This window comes from Hypomesus transpacificus, chromosome 1 (genome assembly GCF_021917145.1).
Source record: "Hypomesus transpacificus isolate Combined female chromosome 1, fHypTra1, whole genome shotgun sequence".
NCBI lineage: Eukaryota > Metazoa > Chordata > Actinopteri > Osmeriformes > Osmeridae > Hypomesus > Hypomesus transpacificus.
This window is the reverse complement of record NC_061060.1, coordinates 10,975,985-10,994,470: the sequence shown is the minus strand read 5'-3', so window position 1 is coordinate 10,994,470 and position 18,486 is coordinate 10,975,985. Positions and strand designations below refer to the sequence as shown.

General features: G+C 47.5%; 1 protein-coding gene across 1 annotated transcript; it reads left to right on the top strand.

The window, feature by feature from the left end:
• Positions 1-26: 26 nt before the first annotated feature.
• On the top strand, positions 27-17,523 carry uvssa (UV-stimulated scaffold protein A). Its single transcript, XM_047018204.1, has 15 exons — positions 27-228; positions 336-456; positions 914-1,125; positions 1,359-1,477; positions 1,586-1,706; positions 1,855-2,274; positions 2,356-2,465; positions 2,590-2,718; positions 9,748-9,844; positions 12,205-12,391; positions 12,477-12,629; positions 13,202-13,385; positions 13,473-13,584; positions 16,405-16,594; positions 16,823-17,523. Exons 2-15 carry the CDS (start codon positions 347-349, stop codon positions 16,914-16,916), a joined length of 2,238 nt encoding a protein of 745 aa, XP_046874160.1. The 5' UTR covers positions 27-228; positions 336-346; the 3' UTR covers positions 16,917-17,523.
• The last annotated feature ends 963 nt before the right edge of the window (positions 17,524-18,486 follow it).

Genomic DNA, 18,486 nt, shown 5'->3' with positions numbered 1-18,486 from the left:
CCGGACAACGCGACGCCCAAACAGGTTCACGTCTCCGCTCAGTGAACGCATGCGCACCCCGCCCCGTAGCACAGTCTAGCCGTAGAAATCAGAGATACTCGGGAGATCTATGATGTATTTCAGATTCACCAGCTCGCTAAATGACTTAGCTATGATGTTTTGACACTGTTGTCTCAGTCCAGAAGCTGTACTCTAAGCCTTGTACACGTACGTGATGCCCTGGAGTTGGTATGTAGAAACGAACTCGTCAACAGACAGATGTATTTCTTTGTTTACATGCCAGTTGCTAGCTGCTTATATGTGATGTGGTTGGTTACTGTCTGACTTTTTGTCAGATTACAGAGCGATGGATTATGCCCTGAGAGACCAGTTGTCTGGGCTGGTGGAGGAGCTTACTACCTCTGGAGAGCCCCAGCTAAACCAGGACAAGATGAAGGAGCTCAAGAAGCTATGCAAGTAGGAACTTGGAAGAAATACAATTACTTGTCTAGTCTTGTCTTAGTCTAGTCTACTCAACTCTGGTTTGATTCTCATCTTAAAGCGTTTCTAATGACTACTTTACTGTACACTGTAGATCAGATTCAAATGAATGGGTCGTTATGAAGCTCAGCAGAAGCCTGATAATGAACATTCATTTGAATCAGGTGTGTTGGAGTAGGGAAATATCTAAAACATTCAGGACAGTGGGTCCTGAGGACCAGGGTTGAGAAACACTGCTGTAGAGTGTCTGATAAATAAAATAAAAATGACACGTTCATACCATGATACTTTACTGTAACCTGACTCTCCTCTCCCAGAGCATCTAAAACTGTACTGTGCCTACTGAATGTGCTGTACTGTTCTGTACTGTAGCCTACTGAATGTGCTGTACTGTAGCCTACTGAATGTACTGTACTGTGGTGTCTTCTCTCAGAGCCTCTAACGACTACATTGAGCATGTCTACAACTTGCTGATGTCTCAGCTGGCTCAGGAGCATGCTGAGATCCGCCTCTCTGCCTTCCACATGGCCGCAGAGCTCTTCTCCCGTTCGCACCACTTCCGCCTGCTTCTCGTCTCCGACTTCCAGGACTTTTTGGACCTCACCGTGGAGACAGACTCCGACCAGCCGCTCCCCCCACCTAAAGGTAACCTGAACACTATCCTCATTGGGTCGTTAGCGCAATGTCCAACATCCCAACATCCAATTCCATACAGTCAATATAATATGCAATGAAAATATTATGTTCTCACACGGCTTAGTCTTAAATTGGGCTTTACTGTCCCGCCACTGTCTCTTTTTTAATGGCACCATGCTCAGTAACAAAAAAAATCCTTGTTCACAAAGTGTGACGTGTGCTATTTTATGTTGCTAATGTAGAGGTAGCTCGTAAGCTGAAGACCCTGGCCATTCAGACGATTCAGGCCTGGCATGCCTCATACGGAGAGGCCTACAAGAAGCTGGCCTTGGGGTACCACTTCCTGAAACAGGTCAAGAAGGTGAGAGGATATGCCACGCTCCATTATCCAGAGAGTCAAGGACACCTGCCAACGCGCTCTCTCTCCCTCTCCTTCTTCCTCTCCCTCTTCCTCTTCCTCCCGCTCTAGGTGGACTTCAATGATGTCCAGGCCAGGACTCTGGCGGAGAGGAAGAGAGAGGAGGAGAAGCAGAGAAGGCTTGACAGGATCTACAAGGAGAAGGTTGAGAAGGCCACCATGGACATGGAAGGTATGCCTCTCCTGTCATATGACTACCTGCACTCAGCCATGAAACTTAAAAACTGGACTTTCTTGCTCCAACCAAAAATGTATTGTACGTGCTATTTAGAGAATTCAGTCAGTCATAAATGTGACCCTTGACCCCTCGGTGTTTGCAGAGTCCTGTGAGGAGATACAAGAGTGTCTGACTGAGATGGACACCTGTATGAAGCTGCTACTGCCCTCTGAGTTTGACCTCTCTGTTTGGGAGGCACCAGTCAATCCAAACACAGAACCAGCCTCTGAAACACCAGTATCAACCAATCTGAGCTCAGAGTCCTCAAAGCCAGCAAATGAGATGACAGAATCTACCAATGAGAAAAGGTGTTCGGTCAAGGGGACCCATGATGGGACAGAAGTTTCCTCCATAGACCTTGATGAACAGCCTTGCTGCAGCAAAGACCTGCACGAAGAGAGGGATGAGAAGGAGTCTAGCGACGAAGAGAGTGAAATGGATGAGGTTGTGGATGAAGACGCCTTCATACGGAACACAGGCCTCCTCTCTCACAAATACAGTCTAGACCTCAACCTCTCCACAGGTGAACACACACACACACACACGTACTGTACAAACACACACACACAAGGCCACACACTCACTGTTACCCACCTCATTTCAGATTTGCGTCTGAAAGAGACGGAAGAGAATGAGGCTGTGGTAACCACGGTTAAGGATCTCCATAAGCTGATTAGCTCCAAACACCTGCCTGCTGTCAAGTCCTGGGTCCAGGTGAGGGGTTTGTGTGTGTGTCCAGGTGGAACTCCAAAACTGAACCAATGGAATACCATATTGCAGCCTAAAGACAATTCATTACTTTGTGTGTGTATGCATACCTGTGTGTGTGTGTCTCCAGGTGTTTACCAGAGCAGGGGGTCAGGATCAGTTGTTAAGACAGGCGTTGGACCTGAAGAAGGCTTTAGAGACTGCCATCAGAAAACACCAGGACCTGCACATAGACTACTGCACCAGGCACCGTAAAGTGGTAAGTACAAACATGCACCAACCCGGGGTGCTCAATGGATGGTAATTCACATAGGCAGCATGTAGAAACCTCACCAGAAGAGGGCAATATTGCACAGTGTAATAATACATTCTTCTGATCTCACAGAAGAGAAAATGCAGTGAACTTCTCTTAGGATTTGTCTGGATGTCCTACAGAGAGGGGAGCGGCACTTTCCGCTAGGAGCAGGGCTATTAGGAGGAGCAAAATGAGAGAGCAGGGCTGGGAGGAATAGCAAGGCTTGGAGGTCCAAGACTGGGGAAAGAGAACAGCAGGAGGAGAGAGCAGGAGGAGAGAGCAGGAGGAGAGAGCATGAGGAGAGAGCAGGAGGAGAGAGCAGGAGGAGAGAGCAGGAGGAAAGAGCATGAGGAGAGAGCATGAGGAGAGAGCAGGAGGAGAGAGCAGGAGGAGAGAGCAGGAGGAGAGAGCAGGAGGAGAGAGCAGGAGGAGCAGGGCTGGGAGGAGAGAACAGCCAGAAAGAGCTGGAGGAGAGAGCAGGAGGAGCAGGGCTGGGAGGAATAGCAAGGCTTGGAGGTCCAAGACTGGGGGAAGAGAACAGGAGGAGAGAGCAGGGGGAGCAGGGCTGGGAGGAGAGAACAGGTGGACACAGTAGAAGGAGCAGGATGGGAGGAGAGAACAGGAGGAGGGAGCAGGGGGAGAAGGATGGGAGGAGAGAACAGAAGGAGCGGGACTGAAAGCAGGATAATAGAGTGAGAGCTCCAGGGAAGACAGGGATGGACAGTTGTAATAAAAGAGTCGGGACGTCAGGGAGAAGAGAGGCTGAGGGTTGAGGGACAGAGCGCTGGGAGGAAGCCCGTGTCTCTACCTCTTCATCTCCGCCACTGCCTCTTTTTTCCATTCCACTCTCTTTATTTACCTCTTTCTCCCCAACCCTTCCCTCCATCCGTCCCTCTCTTGCTCTGCTCTGCTCTCTGTCTTGTCCTCTTTCTCTCCCTCCCTCCTCCCCTCCTTCCCTCCATCCTTAGCAGCTGTAGTTATGAGTGCTCGTCTCATAATGACAGCTGATATGCCAGTCTGTCGGGTAGGAGGGGTGCAAGGGGGAGCCAGCCAGCGGTGACAGTGACAAAGCAGCCCACATCTCGCTCTAAAGGGTTATCACTGCCAGCACCCATTCTCCATGCAAGCATCCCCGCGCTATGATAAAGCTACAACTTAAAGCCCTTTATCATAATTAGTTTTTCCTTTTTACCCTTAAAAGCATTCCATTACTTTATTCCTTTTATCGCCATGGTGACACGCTGGGGGATTGCTTTCAGCGACTCAATAAACTGGGCTCTGATTGGAGGGAAAATGGAGGAATCAGCAGCCTGACTCTGTCCTGTGGGAAGGATTTACATGAAAGAGAAAGAGTGAAGGAAAACAACAGGACACTTAATGTACTTGCTGACAGTAGTCCTCTCCTCTCTTCCACTCGTCTCCTCCACTCATCTCTTCTCTCCTCTTCTCTCCTCTCCTGGTCACTACGGTGTTTGCCAGTGTGTTTGTGTATGTGTGTTTTTGTGTTAATCTGACAAATGTGCCCCGTCCCTGTAGCAGCAGGCCGTTAAACGTGCAGCTTTCTAGGATATGCAGTTGTTTACCTACGATAAGGCATCTTATCAGGCTACGGAGAAACATCATTGATGTTGTGTGTGTGAATAAGAGGGCACTCCCTCTTTCATCCATGATAGGGATGTTAACTGTGTGACAAGTGTGTTAGGGCTAAAGGTAGGTGGGGCTGGTCGTGACAGTTTGCGTTAGGGTAACTGGCAGTAATGATGAGGAGGTGTGTGGGTGTGTGTGTGAGACTTGAAGTTCAGGTCTATAAGCTGGCTGTCTGTGTGGCTGAGGAGATGGAGATGTAAGCTAATGTGTCAGCTGACCAGACTGGCCCCAGCAGTGGATGTCCCTGGGGAGACCAGTCAGGGTTGTGTGTGTGTGGGGGGGGGGGGGGGGGGGGGGGGGGGGGGGGGTGTCGATGGTAGAAAAACCCCATGGGTCTTAGAGAGTAAGTATAATCATCAAGCCCCCCTTTACTGAGACCTGGGACAGGCCTCATTACCTTTGGCGGGTCCCATGATCCCTTAAACCATCTCTCTCTTTCTCTTTGCACCCATCCATTCCTTCTCCGAATATCCTTCTTGACTGTCCTCCAGCCTCACTCCCAGAAGCCTGACTGTACCAGCCTCTATGCTACCTTTTAGTAATGCTCCTCCAAGTCTCTCTGTCTCACCTTCACTCCAATCCTCTCTCGCTGGCCTCTTCCATGGCCTCTCTTCCCCAGCCTCTGTCCCAGCCTCTCCCTTCTTATTTCCTGAGTCTGGGTCTTTTCTCACCTCATTACTTCCTGACAGGAAGGCCTCTTTCTATCAAACGCCACCGCTGGAATAACACACCATATTTGGTCATGGCCTCCTGGGCACTGAACCAATCAAACAGCAGCTACATATATGTGTGATGGAGATATTCATTAGCTAACGTTCCCATGATGCTGCTGGGCTCTCCTGCGGACCGAAACCCATCTCATTCTGCTACATTTTGTTATGTGGGGGGATGTAAACGCATTGAGATAATACCCTGGCCGCATTAAAGCCTGGCAATATTCACACTGGCCCATCTCCCTGCATGGTAATGTAGAATGTAATCTAATGTGTGTGTGTGTGTGTGTTTGCGTGCGTATGTGTGTATTCACAGCCCGAATGCTGTTTCAGAGCAGAGTATTAACTTGTCTGCAGAGACAATAGAGAACAACTTTTCGTTTTTTTTCTTCACCTCCAGCAGGTCTCTGTGTCCTCCCTCCCTTCCTCCCTCCTTCCTTCTGACAGCGTACGATGGTTCATTCCACCCCCCTTCCCTCCCGCCACCGCACCAACCAGGCCATACACCTGAGTTATTGGTTTGCTGTAATAATTTGCTGGAGCTTCCAGAGTGGAGGGGGTTATTAGCATATAAATAGCAGATGCACAGAAGACCATCACAGCTGAGCACATTTAATTTTTAGTTTATAAGATTGAATGGGTTTTTAAACGCATAGCCATCAAACTTGCCAAGAGACAAATGAAGTTGAGAGTTCAGTTGTCCGAGGCGGCCCTCGGCGATCATTTTTTAAAAGGATAACAGAGTTACTTAAGGGGGAGCGCTTGGCTGGGGCGTGTAGGGGCAGGGGGGGGGGGGGGGCCTGGGTGGAGCAATAGACATGCTTTAGAGACTTAATTAGACCATACAGGATGTATGGAGGGGGGGCTGAGGTGAGGGATGGAGGGAGGAGGGCAGAAAGGTCCTTTACCCTGCAGGAGTGTGTTGTGTTATTTAAACACACTCATTATCCAGGCCTCCGACCCGGGCAAGGGGACCGAGGTGGGACACACGCTCAATACTGCTGCTGCGGGAGACAAACATAACAGGAGTGGTGGGGAATGTTTTATCAATCCCAAACATACCAAGGTATAGATGGATGGATCGATGAATGGATAGATAGATACATCGATAGATAGATTGAGGCAGGATAAAGACAGTGAGAAAAGGATGAAGGGAGACACCCAGAGACAGAGATGGAGAAACACCCAGGGAGGTTTCCCAGCCGGTATTGTTTGCAGGCTCAGCAGAGGCTGCAGTGCTAAGCTTCAGCCTTCTGTGCTACATCCTAGTGCTTTAGTTAGCACTGCTAGTTTATCTCCCCACACAAGAAAACTTTCCTCCGGTATTTTGTAAAAAGGAGAAATGGTGGTGAGCTCTCTCCTCGCCGGATAAGAAACTGGTTGGTTTAAATGCAAAGGAGTGCGTGAGGAACGGAGGCCATATTTTAACTGTGTTTGTGTCAGCAAAATGTTTCTATATAAAAGCTAATTCCCTCCTCCTCTGTTTGTACAAGAGTTACAGCTTTGTCACCTCTCCACGACACCACAGATTTTATCACCCCAGAATTAAGGTGAATTAAAAGTAAAGTAATGTTTGTTGTGCAGGTGGTAGTGTGTGTGTGGGGGTGTAGTAAAGGGATCTATCAGTGGAGGAATAACTGCCCTGCGGTAGAAGGGGACAGCCGGGATAAACAAAAGTACAATCTCCTGCTCTGCAACTGTCACGCCCCCCCCCCCCCACCCTCCACAGAAGGTAAATAACTGGGTCTGTGTTAGGGACAAATGTAGAGAAAGTTTGTGTAGGAGTGGGGGAAGCACCTTCTCTCTCCCTCCCTTTCTCTGTGTCTCTTTCTCTCTATCTCGTACATGTGAATGTGTGTTGCTGTGTATTCAGTGATTGTATCAAACTTGGGTGGGGTAGTGTGTGTGTGTGTGTTTACTCAGTATCAAACGTTTTCAGTATTTGTTGTTGATCAAGCTTGTTGTATCGAAAGTGTCCTTGATCAACTGTCATCGGTATTGGTTGATTAATAGATTAGCAAGCGTTTAATAATCTATGGTAGTCTCATCACAAACTGAGACACTGTCTTTCTAGTTTGTGTGGTCTGTCCTCATTTGTTGTCCTTTTGGCCTCTAGTCTCTCTTTCTCTCTGTCTTTCTCCCTATTTTCAGTACCATGTGCTTTATTGGCATGATTGTTCATGTAAAAGGTTTTGCCAAAGCAGTCCACAGTGAAGGGTCAACACATATCAAGAACTTAGACAATCAGTTATAAAACATTCATTCAATTGTTTGGATTTCATTCCAGAGTGAGAGTCAATCTCTGCTTTAGATAGATATTCAGGCATTTCATAATCTCTATGGGCTCGATCGTTGTTTTTGTGTTTTTCTTTTCATTTTCTCAGTGCGCCACATAGACGTGTTAGTTTTGGTATTTTGTTTATTTTGTTTGGTGTTCGTCTGAGAAGGATGTGTGCCAGGTGGTTACTAGTTAGTTAGGCTGACTAGCTGGCACTGGGAGTTCTTTTCAGGGGTAAGTATTTTTTAGGGTGCTATTTGATTGATGACACTGCCAAATATTTTGCACCAAATTCTAATTGGGATATTTATGTAATTAAATGTTTCATTGCATTAAAAGAAATACAAGCTTTTTCTTTTAGTGCATTCGATGCCTAGCAGTCTCTCTCCCCCCCTTTCTCTCTCTCTCCCATTCTCTGTCACTCTGTCTCTTTCGGAATATACAGAGTGGTAATTATGGGTTAATTATGCTGTAATTGAATTGTTAGTGTTGTAAAATTAAGTGGTTTAATTAAGTGTGATTTAATTTATTAACATCCCCGTCTGTAATATTCAGAGCAGGCGGATGCGTCCTCTGTGATTCTCCCTGTGCTTTAATCCACTGCTTCTCTCTCTCTCCATTTCTCAGTCTCTCTCCCTCCCTTTCTCTGTTTCTCTGTATCTCTACATGATGGGTAGTACTAGAGAGCAACGATCATAAAATGCCACTGTCAACATTGTGCCCACACGCTAATAAACACACGCTCTCACAAAGAAAAGAAGGAAAGGAAAAGTCATGTTTGCCCTCTCTTTCTTTTCGTAGCAGACGCAGGTGTTATCATGGACGCAATTAAGCTGAATGAAAGTGTGTATGTGTGAGAGCGTGCGAGCGAGAACAGTTTGCCGCTACACAGCATTCCAGAGTGAAGGTTACGGGCGCTATGTGGAGTGTTTATGAAAATGACCCCGAGATTTAAACACGTTCTGTTATGCATTGTAGCACAAGGAATGGTTAACTACCTTTAGAGGAAATTAAAAGGCATAAATTCTGTTTAGCACTGATGTGAAGTCCCTTCTAGGAAGAGCAGAGAGGAGAGATAATATGGGGAGGGGGGGAAAGAGTATGGGAGGAGAAGAAGAAAAGGGGAGAAAGAGACAGAGAGGAAGAAGGAAGAGGGCAAAACCTTAGACGAGGGGTGGAGGAGTGAAGGGGGAGAAAAGGATGGGATAGGAGGTCATTGTACTGTGGGGGAGGATGGGAAAAGATAACGGAACAGAGGGATGAGCAGGAGAGAATAGTAAGAAAATAAAGAGACCTTTTCCCCTGTCATAAATTCCTCTCTCTCTCTCTCTCTCTCTCTCTCTCTCTCTCTCTCTCTCTCTCTCTCTCCTCTCTCTCTCTCTCTCTCTCTCTCTCTCTCTCTCTCTCTCTCTCTCTCTCTCTCTCTCTCTCTCTCTCTCTCTCTCTCTCTCTCTCTCTCTCTCTCTCTCTCTCTCTCTCTCTCTAGTTCATCTCATTGCTCTTCCGACTATATTGATGGAGCTCATTTACCTGAGCGAGGTTAGTAAGATCTGCTGTAGCTGCAGACCACAGGGAGGGGCGGTACCACAGGTCAGCTGCTCCAGCTCGCCCTGTCGATTCGCGCAGAGGGACAGCCACATACACCTTCCCTAACATGTGTGGGTGTGTGTGCTGCATGGGTGTGCGACAGAATACTGCCACACACAGTCTCTAACCGTAGCCTGACACAGTTCATGTAAGCTGAAGAGTTTGACGCCCAGTAGACAGTAGGTTCATCATTCTTATTTATTTTTACACTGTATTTTCACTGAAAAGACCAGAAAAAATCACGTCAAAAAGACCAGCCAATGTGTCTGAACACGAACACGAACATCACATTTTTGTCGAAAGCTGTGTCGAGTAGTTACCCTTTGTTGTGTGTGCTGCGATAGCATGAGCGGGTGTGTTTGGTATATCTGGAGGTGAGAGTGTGTTGGATTTCCAGTCTACCTCCTGAGAGGCGAAAGGCAGCTTACCTCTGTGGACCTGACCTCTCTCTGGCCAGCCTCCTTATCACACACACACTCCTCCAATCACTCCCTCCAGCCTCTCATCTCTCCATCCCAGATACTAGATCCCACTCCCTGCCTGCAAGACGGAGTAAACCCCCCTTTTCAACAGTTCGACTGATCCAGGCTGAGACCCAGGAGTTAGACTTAGCCGGGCTGATAGGATAGACTGGTGCTTGTGTGGGCACAGGTGTAGGGGTGGGGGGGTGGGGGGCTGTCTCGATGGGTGCGAGGAAACCTCAGAGTGGGCCGTCGGAAGGGGTGGGGTTATGTATGACAAAGTTAAACGCCTCTTTCAACCCTTCAGATGAGAGCATCGGATGATGAAGATGAGGATTTCGAGGAGGTGCCCGAGAAGGAAGGCTTTGAACCCCACATTCCAGAGCATCTAAGAGAGGAGTACGGTAAGTTGACTTAGCTGGAGGGCCACTTACACACACACACACGTGCACAAACAAGAGACAAACAAACAGCAATAAGGAGAACCTGCCATCGTAGTAATCTTCATAAGATCTCACCCTGGCCCCTGGAGACCATAACACACACAGACACACACACACACACACACTTTCTTGCAGCGGACAGGCACGGATTAACAGAGAGAAGGTGTGAAGGAATGCCCCTTAAAGTGTGTTTGTTTGTGGAAGGCTGACTTGTGGTCAGGGGTCAGTGTGTGCGGTCGGCCAGCCACGCTCCCTCTCAGCAGACTGTTAGCCCAGGTGCTACGGAGCGCAGTGCTGCCCACTGCACCTGTCACCGGAGCAACGACCCCGCTCTGAAAATGTTGTTTCGTGTCTTTGTTTGAACCTGCTCTGGTCAAGTCTAGAGTTAGACCGAGACATTCCTCCTGTGTGTTGACAGTAATGGTGTGGTTTCTGTCAGTGTGTGTGTGTGTGTGTGTGTCTCCAGAGCCAGGCTGGGTTTGATTAGTGAGCTATGTAATGATCTATAGAGGCCATGCCAAATTAACAATGCCACCCTCTTAATGAGGTCCCATTAGGCCTGTTGTAATTTACTACCTGTACCTGCACCTTCTACTGCCTAGACCTGGGACACATCCTCCCCTGCACACACACACACACACACACACACACACACACACACATACACACCGCTAACACTGGAATTCGAAGTTATACAATTATATTGAGGTCCTCTTGTGTATACAGTATTTTAAGAGAGAGCGAGGGTAGATAGATCTGTTGTAGCAGACTGAAGGTGCTTTTGCAAAACACCTGGCAGCCTTACACACAAACTTGTGTGAATGTGTGTGCGCGTGTCATTACAGATATCCTGTCAGTCTGCCACTGTCTCAGAGGAATGTCAGACTATCAACTGTCCCTCTGTCATAATGAGTTGTGTCTCAGGTGGATATAATATGATAGATACTGACGATGTTTTTGAGAATTAAAAAATATAGATATTTGTTATCTCTTTATGGACAGTCTTCCTGGCTGTCTGTCTTTTCAGAGCCCGGCTTTCATCTGTAGGGACCCAGATCACAAAGCACTCGGCCTCACTTCTTTTCTTCAGCTCCTATTTCTTTCTTTTATTCCCCCCTACCTTCTTTCCGCCCCCCCCCCCCTCTCTCTCTCCTTCTCTCTCCTCCATTCTGTGCTCTGCTCTTTTCACGGCTGATCTCTTATCTATCCCTTTATCCTGCTTCTCCTGTCAGGACGTTATCTCTCTTTCAAATTTACATTTTAATTACAAGGCCTGCTGAACTCAGGAAAATCAATACTCTCTCTCTCCTCCCTCTCTCTTTTTCACTCTCTTTAATTCTCTCTCCCTTACTTCCTTCTCTTGGCTCTTTCCCCTTCTCTCTCCCTCTGTCTCTTTCGCTCTCTGTCTCCCTCTTTTCTCTCGCTCTCTGTTTCTCTCTCTCTGTCTCCCTCCTCCTCTCTCTCTCTCTCTCTCTCTCTCTCTCTCTCTCTCTCTGTCTCTCTCTCTCCTCCTCTCTCTCCCCAGGCCAGCCCACTGGCCCTCTCTATTTCCTCCTATTGATCTATCTCTTTAACACCTGCTACTTTACTGCTGCAGACAAATAGCTACCATTTTGGTCAATTTAAAGAGAAAAAGAAAGTATTTGGTAGTATTTCAGCTGGGCCTCGATGTAGGGGAGGATGGAGGGATGGTGTGGTAATTCAGAGGGATGGAAGGATGGTGTGGTAATTCAGAGGGATGGAAGGATGGTGTGGTAATTCAGAGGGATGGAAGGATGGTGTGATGTGTTGGAGTGATGGTGGCCAAGGGGTAGGGGGTGGGCTACTTGTACATGGGAGCGGGCAGGTTTATAAATGCATTCGGCTGAACTGTGGTGGCTGGATGGGGCAGCAGGGTCACTGTGGGGAGGTGGAGTGTCAAAGTAGCAGTATTTTACTGACTGGCACTGCATTAGGTGTGTTATACTTGCCGTCTGTAGCACGGCTGTCTTTTTTTTTATCACACTCTCTGGCTCCTTTTATTGGAGAGAGGAGAGGTACTGTTTGACCTGTCAGCCAGTCTGTTCTCTGAGGTAACAACTGCTGTGTTGGATTGCCATTCATATTGTCTGACCTGGCCTGGTCTAGCCTGGTCTGATCTGGCCTGGCAGGCTGTGGGGTTGTTTGGGGCAAGCTGCTGGCTTATAGGTTGTCCTTGATCTCATCTCCAGCCCTAAGCCCTGTCTGACTTCCACACACACGCTAGACCACCCAGGGGTCTGCAACAGCTCATTTCTAGACGTGTTGTTGTCACCCTGGCCCCCTCCCGCCCTCCCCACCAGGTCTTGAACCTTCCACCAGCTCCTCCAGCAGCAAGAAGCCAGCCTCATCCCGGCCCCAGCCCCGGGCTCCTCCCCAGGACGCCCAGCCGCTCCCTAGGAGCAAGAGAAGAGCCCTGGAGGAGGAGCAGGACCCGACCTGTGCTGCTGCCACACTGAGCCTCCTCAGACAGCGCCTCCCACAGGCCTGGTAACTCTCTGCTCTCCCTCCCCTCCACCCTCCTCTTGTTCTCTCTCAAGCCACCAGTATAAATGCTCTCTCTCTGTATGAATAGCGTTTCAGCAGGTCCAGAGCAGCAGACAGCAGGCTCGTCCAATGATGCAGTCCCAGGGTCCAGCCAGGGCCAGGCTGACGTCCCTGTCGTCCCCTTCGGTCTGGACCTGTACTACTGGGGCCAGGAGCAGCCCACCGCTGGAAAGATCATCAAGTACTCACCATTAGTCAACCTATATGAGATGGATATTATCAATACATATATACCGTTCGGGCACCATGTACATATTATATCCACAGCCTTATATTACTACTGCAGCATTATTCTTGCTTCTTCCTTCCGTCCACAATAATCACATTGCTGGTTGAGATGACAGTGGTGCTTTGTGGTCTCTGGGAGAGCTGCTGCTTGGCGTTTTGGTTTCTGATTGCAGTCGCTGTATGTGTCCACGAGAGGGTGCTGTTGTCAGAGGCCTCAGTGGATTCAATGGCTGTAGTGCGATGTCTTGGCAATGGAGGCTTTCTTTCAATTATTGAGCTCAACCTTTGGAGCCGTAGAGTGTTAAAGCACTTCTCATCTTCCTCCTCTCCCTCATCCTTTTTATCCTCTTCCTTCTCCCCTTCCTCCTCTTCCTCTTCTCCTCCTCATGTTCTTCCTCCTCCTCCTCATGCTCTTCCTCCTCATGCTCCCCTTCCTCCTCTTCCTCTTCTCCTCTTCCTCATGCTCTTCCTCATGCTCCTTTTCCTCCTCTTCTCCGCCTCCTCATGTTTCTCCTCCTCCTCCAGGTACTCCTCCCAGCACCAGTTCTGGGTGCCTAACGAGGTGGAGGAGGAGGTGGAGAACCCGGAGCTGAGCGCCCAGATGAAGTCTCGCTACATCACCTTCGCTGGGCGCTTCACCCCCGTCACACACAGCTGCAGGGCGCCCCTGTCCAACGGGGCGCGGTGTGAACGCCAGGACAGGGTCAAGGTCAGACACACACACACCTGGAAAAAGGCAGACATGTACAGTTGTTTGGTGGCAAGTTGACCTGTGTGTGTGTGTGTGTGTGTGTAGTGTCCGTTCCATGGTGTCATCGTGCCCCGTGACGACCTAGGCCGCCCCACCTACCCCGAGGACGCCGCACGCCTAGAGAGAGAGGAGAGGAAACGGCGAGAGGAACAGCCTGGTGAGACACACACACACCATGCCATGATCACCCTGGTGTCTGGCTGGACCCAGAGCACCCAGAGTCCTTCCTTCCAGCTCAGAACTGAGGAGGAAGAGGAGGGACGAAGGGAGAGAGAGATGAGGGAGTTTTTGATTAAGGTAAAGATGAGGTGATAGAATTGGAGAGATGGCCAATAGAGGGATAATAGACAGATCTGTCTGTCCTTCTATCTCTCTCCTGGCCCAGCACAACCGGGCCCAGCTAAAAGCCCATTAGTGTGTGTGTGTGTGTGTGTGTGTCACTGCCAGGTAGCCAGAGGATATGGTCTCTCTCCCTGCAGTGGCTTGTTAACAAACAGGTACTAGGCGTCTGACTGGCTTGCCTGCTGGCCACTCGCTTGTGAAATAGCATCTTTTGTAACTAACTACACTATTGATCCACTACTTCATCAGACCTAGCCATCCAGACAGACATGCAGGCACTGTCACAAACACATGCGTGCACACACACACACACACAATTATATATATATATATATATCTATACACACATGCTGTCTTTCCCCTTTTAGGCCAGGCTGGTACCCCATTACCACCTGTGTGTGTGTGTGTGTGCGCGCGTGCATGCGTGCGCACACACACACCTGCAACTGATCAGCCCTCCCTGTGGTCACTTTCTCTCCCACCGTTATATTGATTTTGTCTCTAACGGACGCAAATAGTTTTTTTGTTTCGCTCACAGCCACATTCCCAGTCCCAGGGCAGGGTTTGGCTTTCATAATGTGAGCGCAGACACACTGCTGTCTGTCTCAGTTTGAAAGGGTCCAGGGGCTGTCCCAACCCCAGGCCTACCAGACCTTCTAACCCCATTGTCCACCCCCTCCTGTCTCAGAATAGGCCTGCCCAGACCGCAACAACATTAGCTCGTTAGCACTACAGACAAGTCACGTCTTTGACGTGTCAGTGACACCAGGCTCACAATCCGTCTTTACACATTAAGACACAAGCAGATTTTAATGAGCTTTTCTTACATCAAGCCATGATAATAATTAGCTAGCTGGGGATGCCGCTTTAGCCTACCTAGCGTACTTAGCATACTTAGCCAGCTTTAGAATGGCTTTTAGATAATAAATAGCGTAGATGGTTTGTGTCATTGTCATCCTAGAATGCTGCATGATAGTGGACAAGAGAGATATCTACAGAGGAATGGGTTATGTGTGGCATGAAGGTTTGTATGCTGTAAACGTGTGTGTGTGTGTGATACATTTACATTACATACATTTAGTCATTTAGCAGACGCTCTTATCCAGAGCGACTTACAGTAAGTACAGGGACATTCCCCCCGAGGCAAGTAGGGTGAAGTGCCTTGCCCAAGGACACAACGTCATATTGGAGGGGCAGGGAATCGATCCGGCAACCTTCTGATTACTAGCCCGACTCCCTCACCGCTCAGCCATCTGACTCCCACATGGATGTGAATATTTGTGTAGGGTAGCATGTTTGCCATTTGTGTCACTGTCTGTATATGTGTGTTTGCGTGTGTACTTGAATAATGTGTGTGTGTGTATGCCAGGCTAATGCCAAGGGCCATCCCAGGGTATCTTTTACACCAGACTAGACACTAGGAGGTCCTGCTGCCGGTCCTAAAGGGCTGGCAGACTTCCAGCTGCCATGTTTGTAGAGTGTGTTTCTGTGTGTGTGTGTGTCCCGGGCCACAGCTGGAGCTGTAGAGAGGCTGTTGACAGAGGACAGGGGCCTGGTGCAGAGGCTTCAGACAGATTAACGTAATAAGACCCCCCTCCCTCCCTCCCCTCTCATCTCATCCCTCTCTCCCTCTCATCCTGGCCTGGGAATCAAAACACACAATAGACACGACTTAAACCACTCAGGGATCATGGGCCTTGTGTAATAGAGCCCCCCCCCATACACACTCACCCACACACCTCGACCCCCTCACCAGCCCCACTCACACCTCACACAAAAAACGGACACCCCTTCACTCCCCTCCTCCGACACACACACCCCTAGGGACGCACGCACCTCCCCAAATTAATATGTAACTAAAACTGGGCCCCTCTTTTACAGGCTTGTGGGACTTGGGGGTGGGGAGGGGGGAGTACGGAGGGGGGGTGATTGAGAGGGGTCTAATGCCAGACCAAAATAGACTACATTTTTTCAATTACCGTGTGGTTTGTTGGCGGTTATGAGGCTGAGCTGATGGAGCAGTTAACATCCACACACCAAGGGCACTCCTCGGGGGCAGGGGTATGTGTGTGTGTGTGTGTGTGGGGTGGGGGGGGGGGTGGGGGGGGGGGGGTACAGTACAGATGAATCCTCCATACACACACCTTGACTAACTACCTACCTACTTAACTAAGTCCCACAACACACACCTTGGCTAGCTCACACACCTCAATAAACTCACGCTCACGCTCAACTAACTCACTCACTGCACACACGCACACACGGCATGTTCACACAAGCTGTTCAGGCAACCAAGGCGCATTTAGCCTTTGTAAACATGCTGGCTCATTCTCTATAGACCTGGACCAGATCAGACGGGTCCAGCCTCCTGCAGGACAGGATTTCGGATTACCGGCCAGGAACGACTAACCCTTCTCACTGACACAGATATACTGCTGTTTACGCTGTTTACACAATGTTTAGCAATGTCAGACATTTTTGTTGTGAAGGTGTCCTTGATGATAATGTGTTTGTTTGTTTGTTTGTGTGTGTGTGTCTATGTGTGTGTGTCTGTCTGTGTTTGTGTGTGTCTGTGTGTCTGTTTCTACGTGTTTATGCGTGTGTGTATCTCTGTGTGTGTATGTGTGTGTGTTAGAGTGGCGGGACCCTGAGCTGATGCGTGACATCGAGGCTGCTACCGGGGAGGACCTGGGGTCCTCTAGGATGTACGGTAAAGGGCGGGGCAAAGGCAAGGGGAAGAAGAAGAAGAAATACCCCAACCTGAGTGACCTCAAACAAAGCGCCAACACCTCCCGCTCACGCCTGGAGAAGAAGGTCTTCAACAAGTGAGTAGTTAGCCAGCTAGCTGCCTCTCAGACTCCAGAGATGATGAGAGAGAAAGATAAGTGGAAGATTGTGTCCTGAGAGACAACTGACACAGCATACAGATGTTTGAACTGTCCATCGAGACCTGTCATTCAAATTGACACTGAATTTGTACCTTGATGGATGATGGGTTCATTCATTTATTCATGTATTACCTCATTCATATTTCTCCTTGTGTCTTTGTTCAGGAGTTCAATGCGGAGAGTCACTGAAGTCATGAACAAAATGGACAAACGGAAACATGAGAAATTTTCAAACCAGTTCAACTATGCTATCAATTAACTACAGCTCTTAACTACTGTAGCGACTTTTGTATGCTCGACTTGTATGCCATTTTGATGTCTATGTATGAGATTTATTTTAGAATAATGTTTTTTTATATAATTTAATGGTTGCCAAATTAAATTATAAATTTTTTACTTGTGAAATTATTTGGAATTCGAAAATGTTTGGCTTTGTAATGTCCTCAGGAATTTTTGAAGAATATATTAATGTTGATAATCTGAATTTGTTGCTGTTTTTTGAAGTGTCTTTTTTTTGTACAAAAGTGTAGAATGAACACAGGCTGTCCTCTACATTTGACATGTTAAAATTGAGTGTGTAGTTTAGAACTGGTCAGCCGATCTATATTTGTTATTTATCTCCTCTGTCCTTCCCTCTTAGTCAAAACCCTAAAGTTGAATACTGATGATATAGCTAACAAATTTGCCTGATGATTGGTTGTGCATCCACTGTGAGAACTAAACAAGGTGGGCATGTTGCATGTGGTTTTATTCAATCATAACATTTAGGTATCAAGACATTCACCCAGTTTGGACTGATTCCCTTCGAAATACTGTTCATATTGAGTAAATATTTAACATTGACAGCTGAGCAATAAAGCATAACATCAAAGCAGTGGGCTCATTCAATTGTTTTACCTAGAGTTGTTGAGCAGCAAAAGAAGCTTATAAACTACTGGAACACGCATGCCTCTTTCAAAATGCTGCCAACTGATACAAGTATTTGTTCAAGTAGATACTTAAGGTTGTCTTTTGTAGCCTATATTCCACAAATCATTTAAACCACCAATTGGTCGTCTTTGTGTGTCTGGCTACATACAGATAGTCGAAACTATTGTAATATTTCCTGCATTGACATCTGTACTTTTCTATGGCGACGAAGCTTGGTGGCAGACGCCTATAGGCTGCATAGACTCCAAGGCAAAATACATCAAACCGTAGGCTACATGGTTACACACTATAGAGCATTAGTAGACTGCATATCCAATGCATGTCACATGGATACTTATTCAGAAAGTATAATAAGAAACATGCATAGGCTAGACAGAATATACCAATTGAGATTGTCAATGTGTAATTTGGGGAAAATACAGGAAAACTTTACCTGTCTAAATTAATAACTCTTTAAATGATGAAGCAAACAAAATATGTAGCCCACGATTAGTACACCTACTTGGATTAGGCCTATAATAATAAAATACGATAATAATAAAGATTGACATAGGCCCAATAATAATTAAATTTTATGTTGCTAATATTTAGATGATATTTTATATATAGCATATATATGTATATATATTTTTTTTTTAATACAAAAGCAACTCGACAATATATACCTATATATAAGCATATTCAAACCAGCGTCAAAAATGTTGATCAAATGTCTTTGTTTAATTTTGCGATAAAAGCATGCATGTGCCCAACGTCCTAAATCATTATTCGTTTTATTTCCACAAAAAAGTTTAAAGAAGGTATCCTATAGGCTAAATGTTCAGTTGATAATGGCCGGGTTTCCCAGATTCGTTAAGAAGCTCTTAACGCTAAGAGCTTCTTAAGAACGTTCTAAGAGC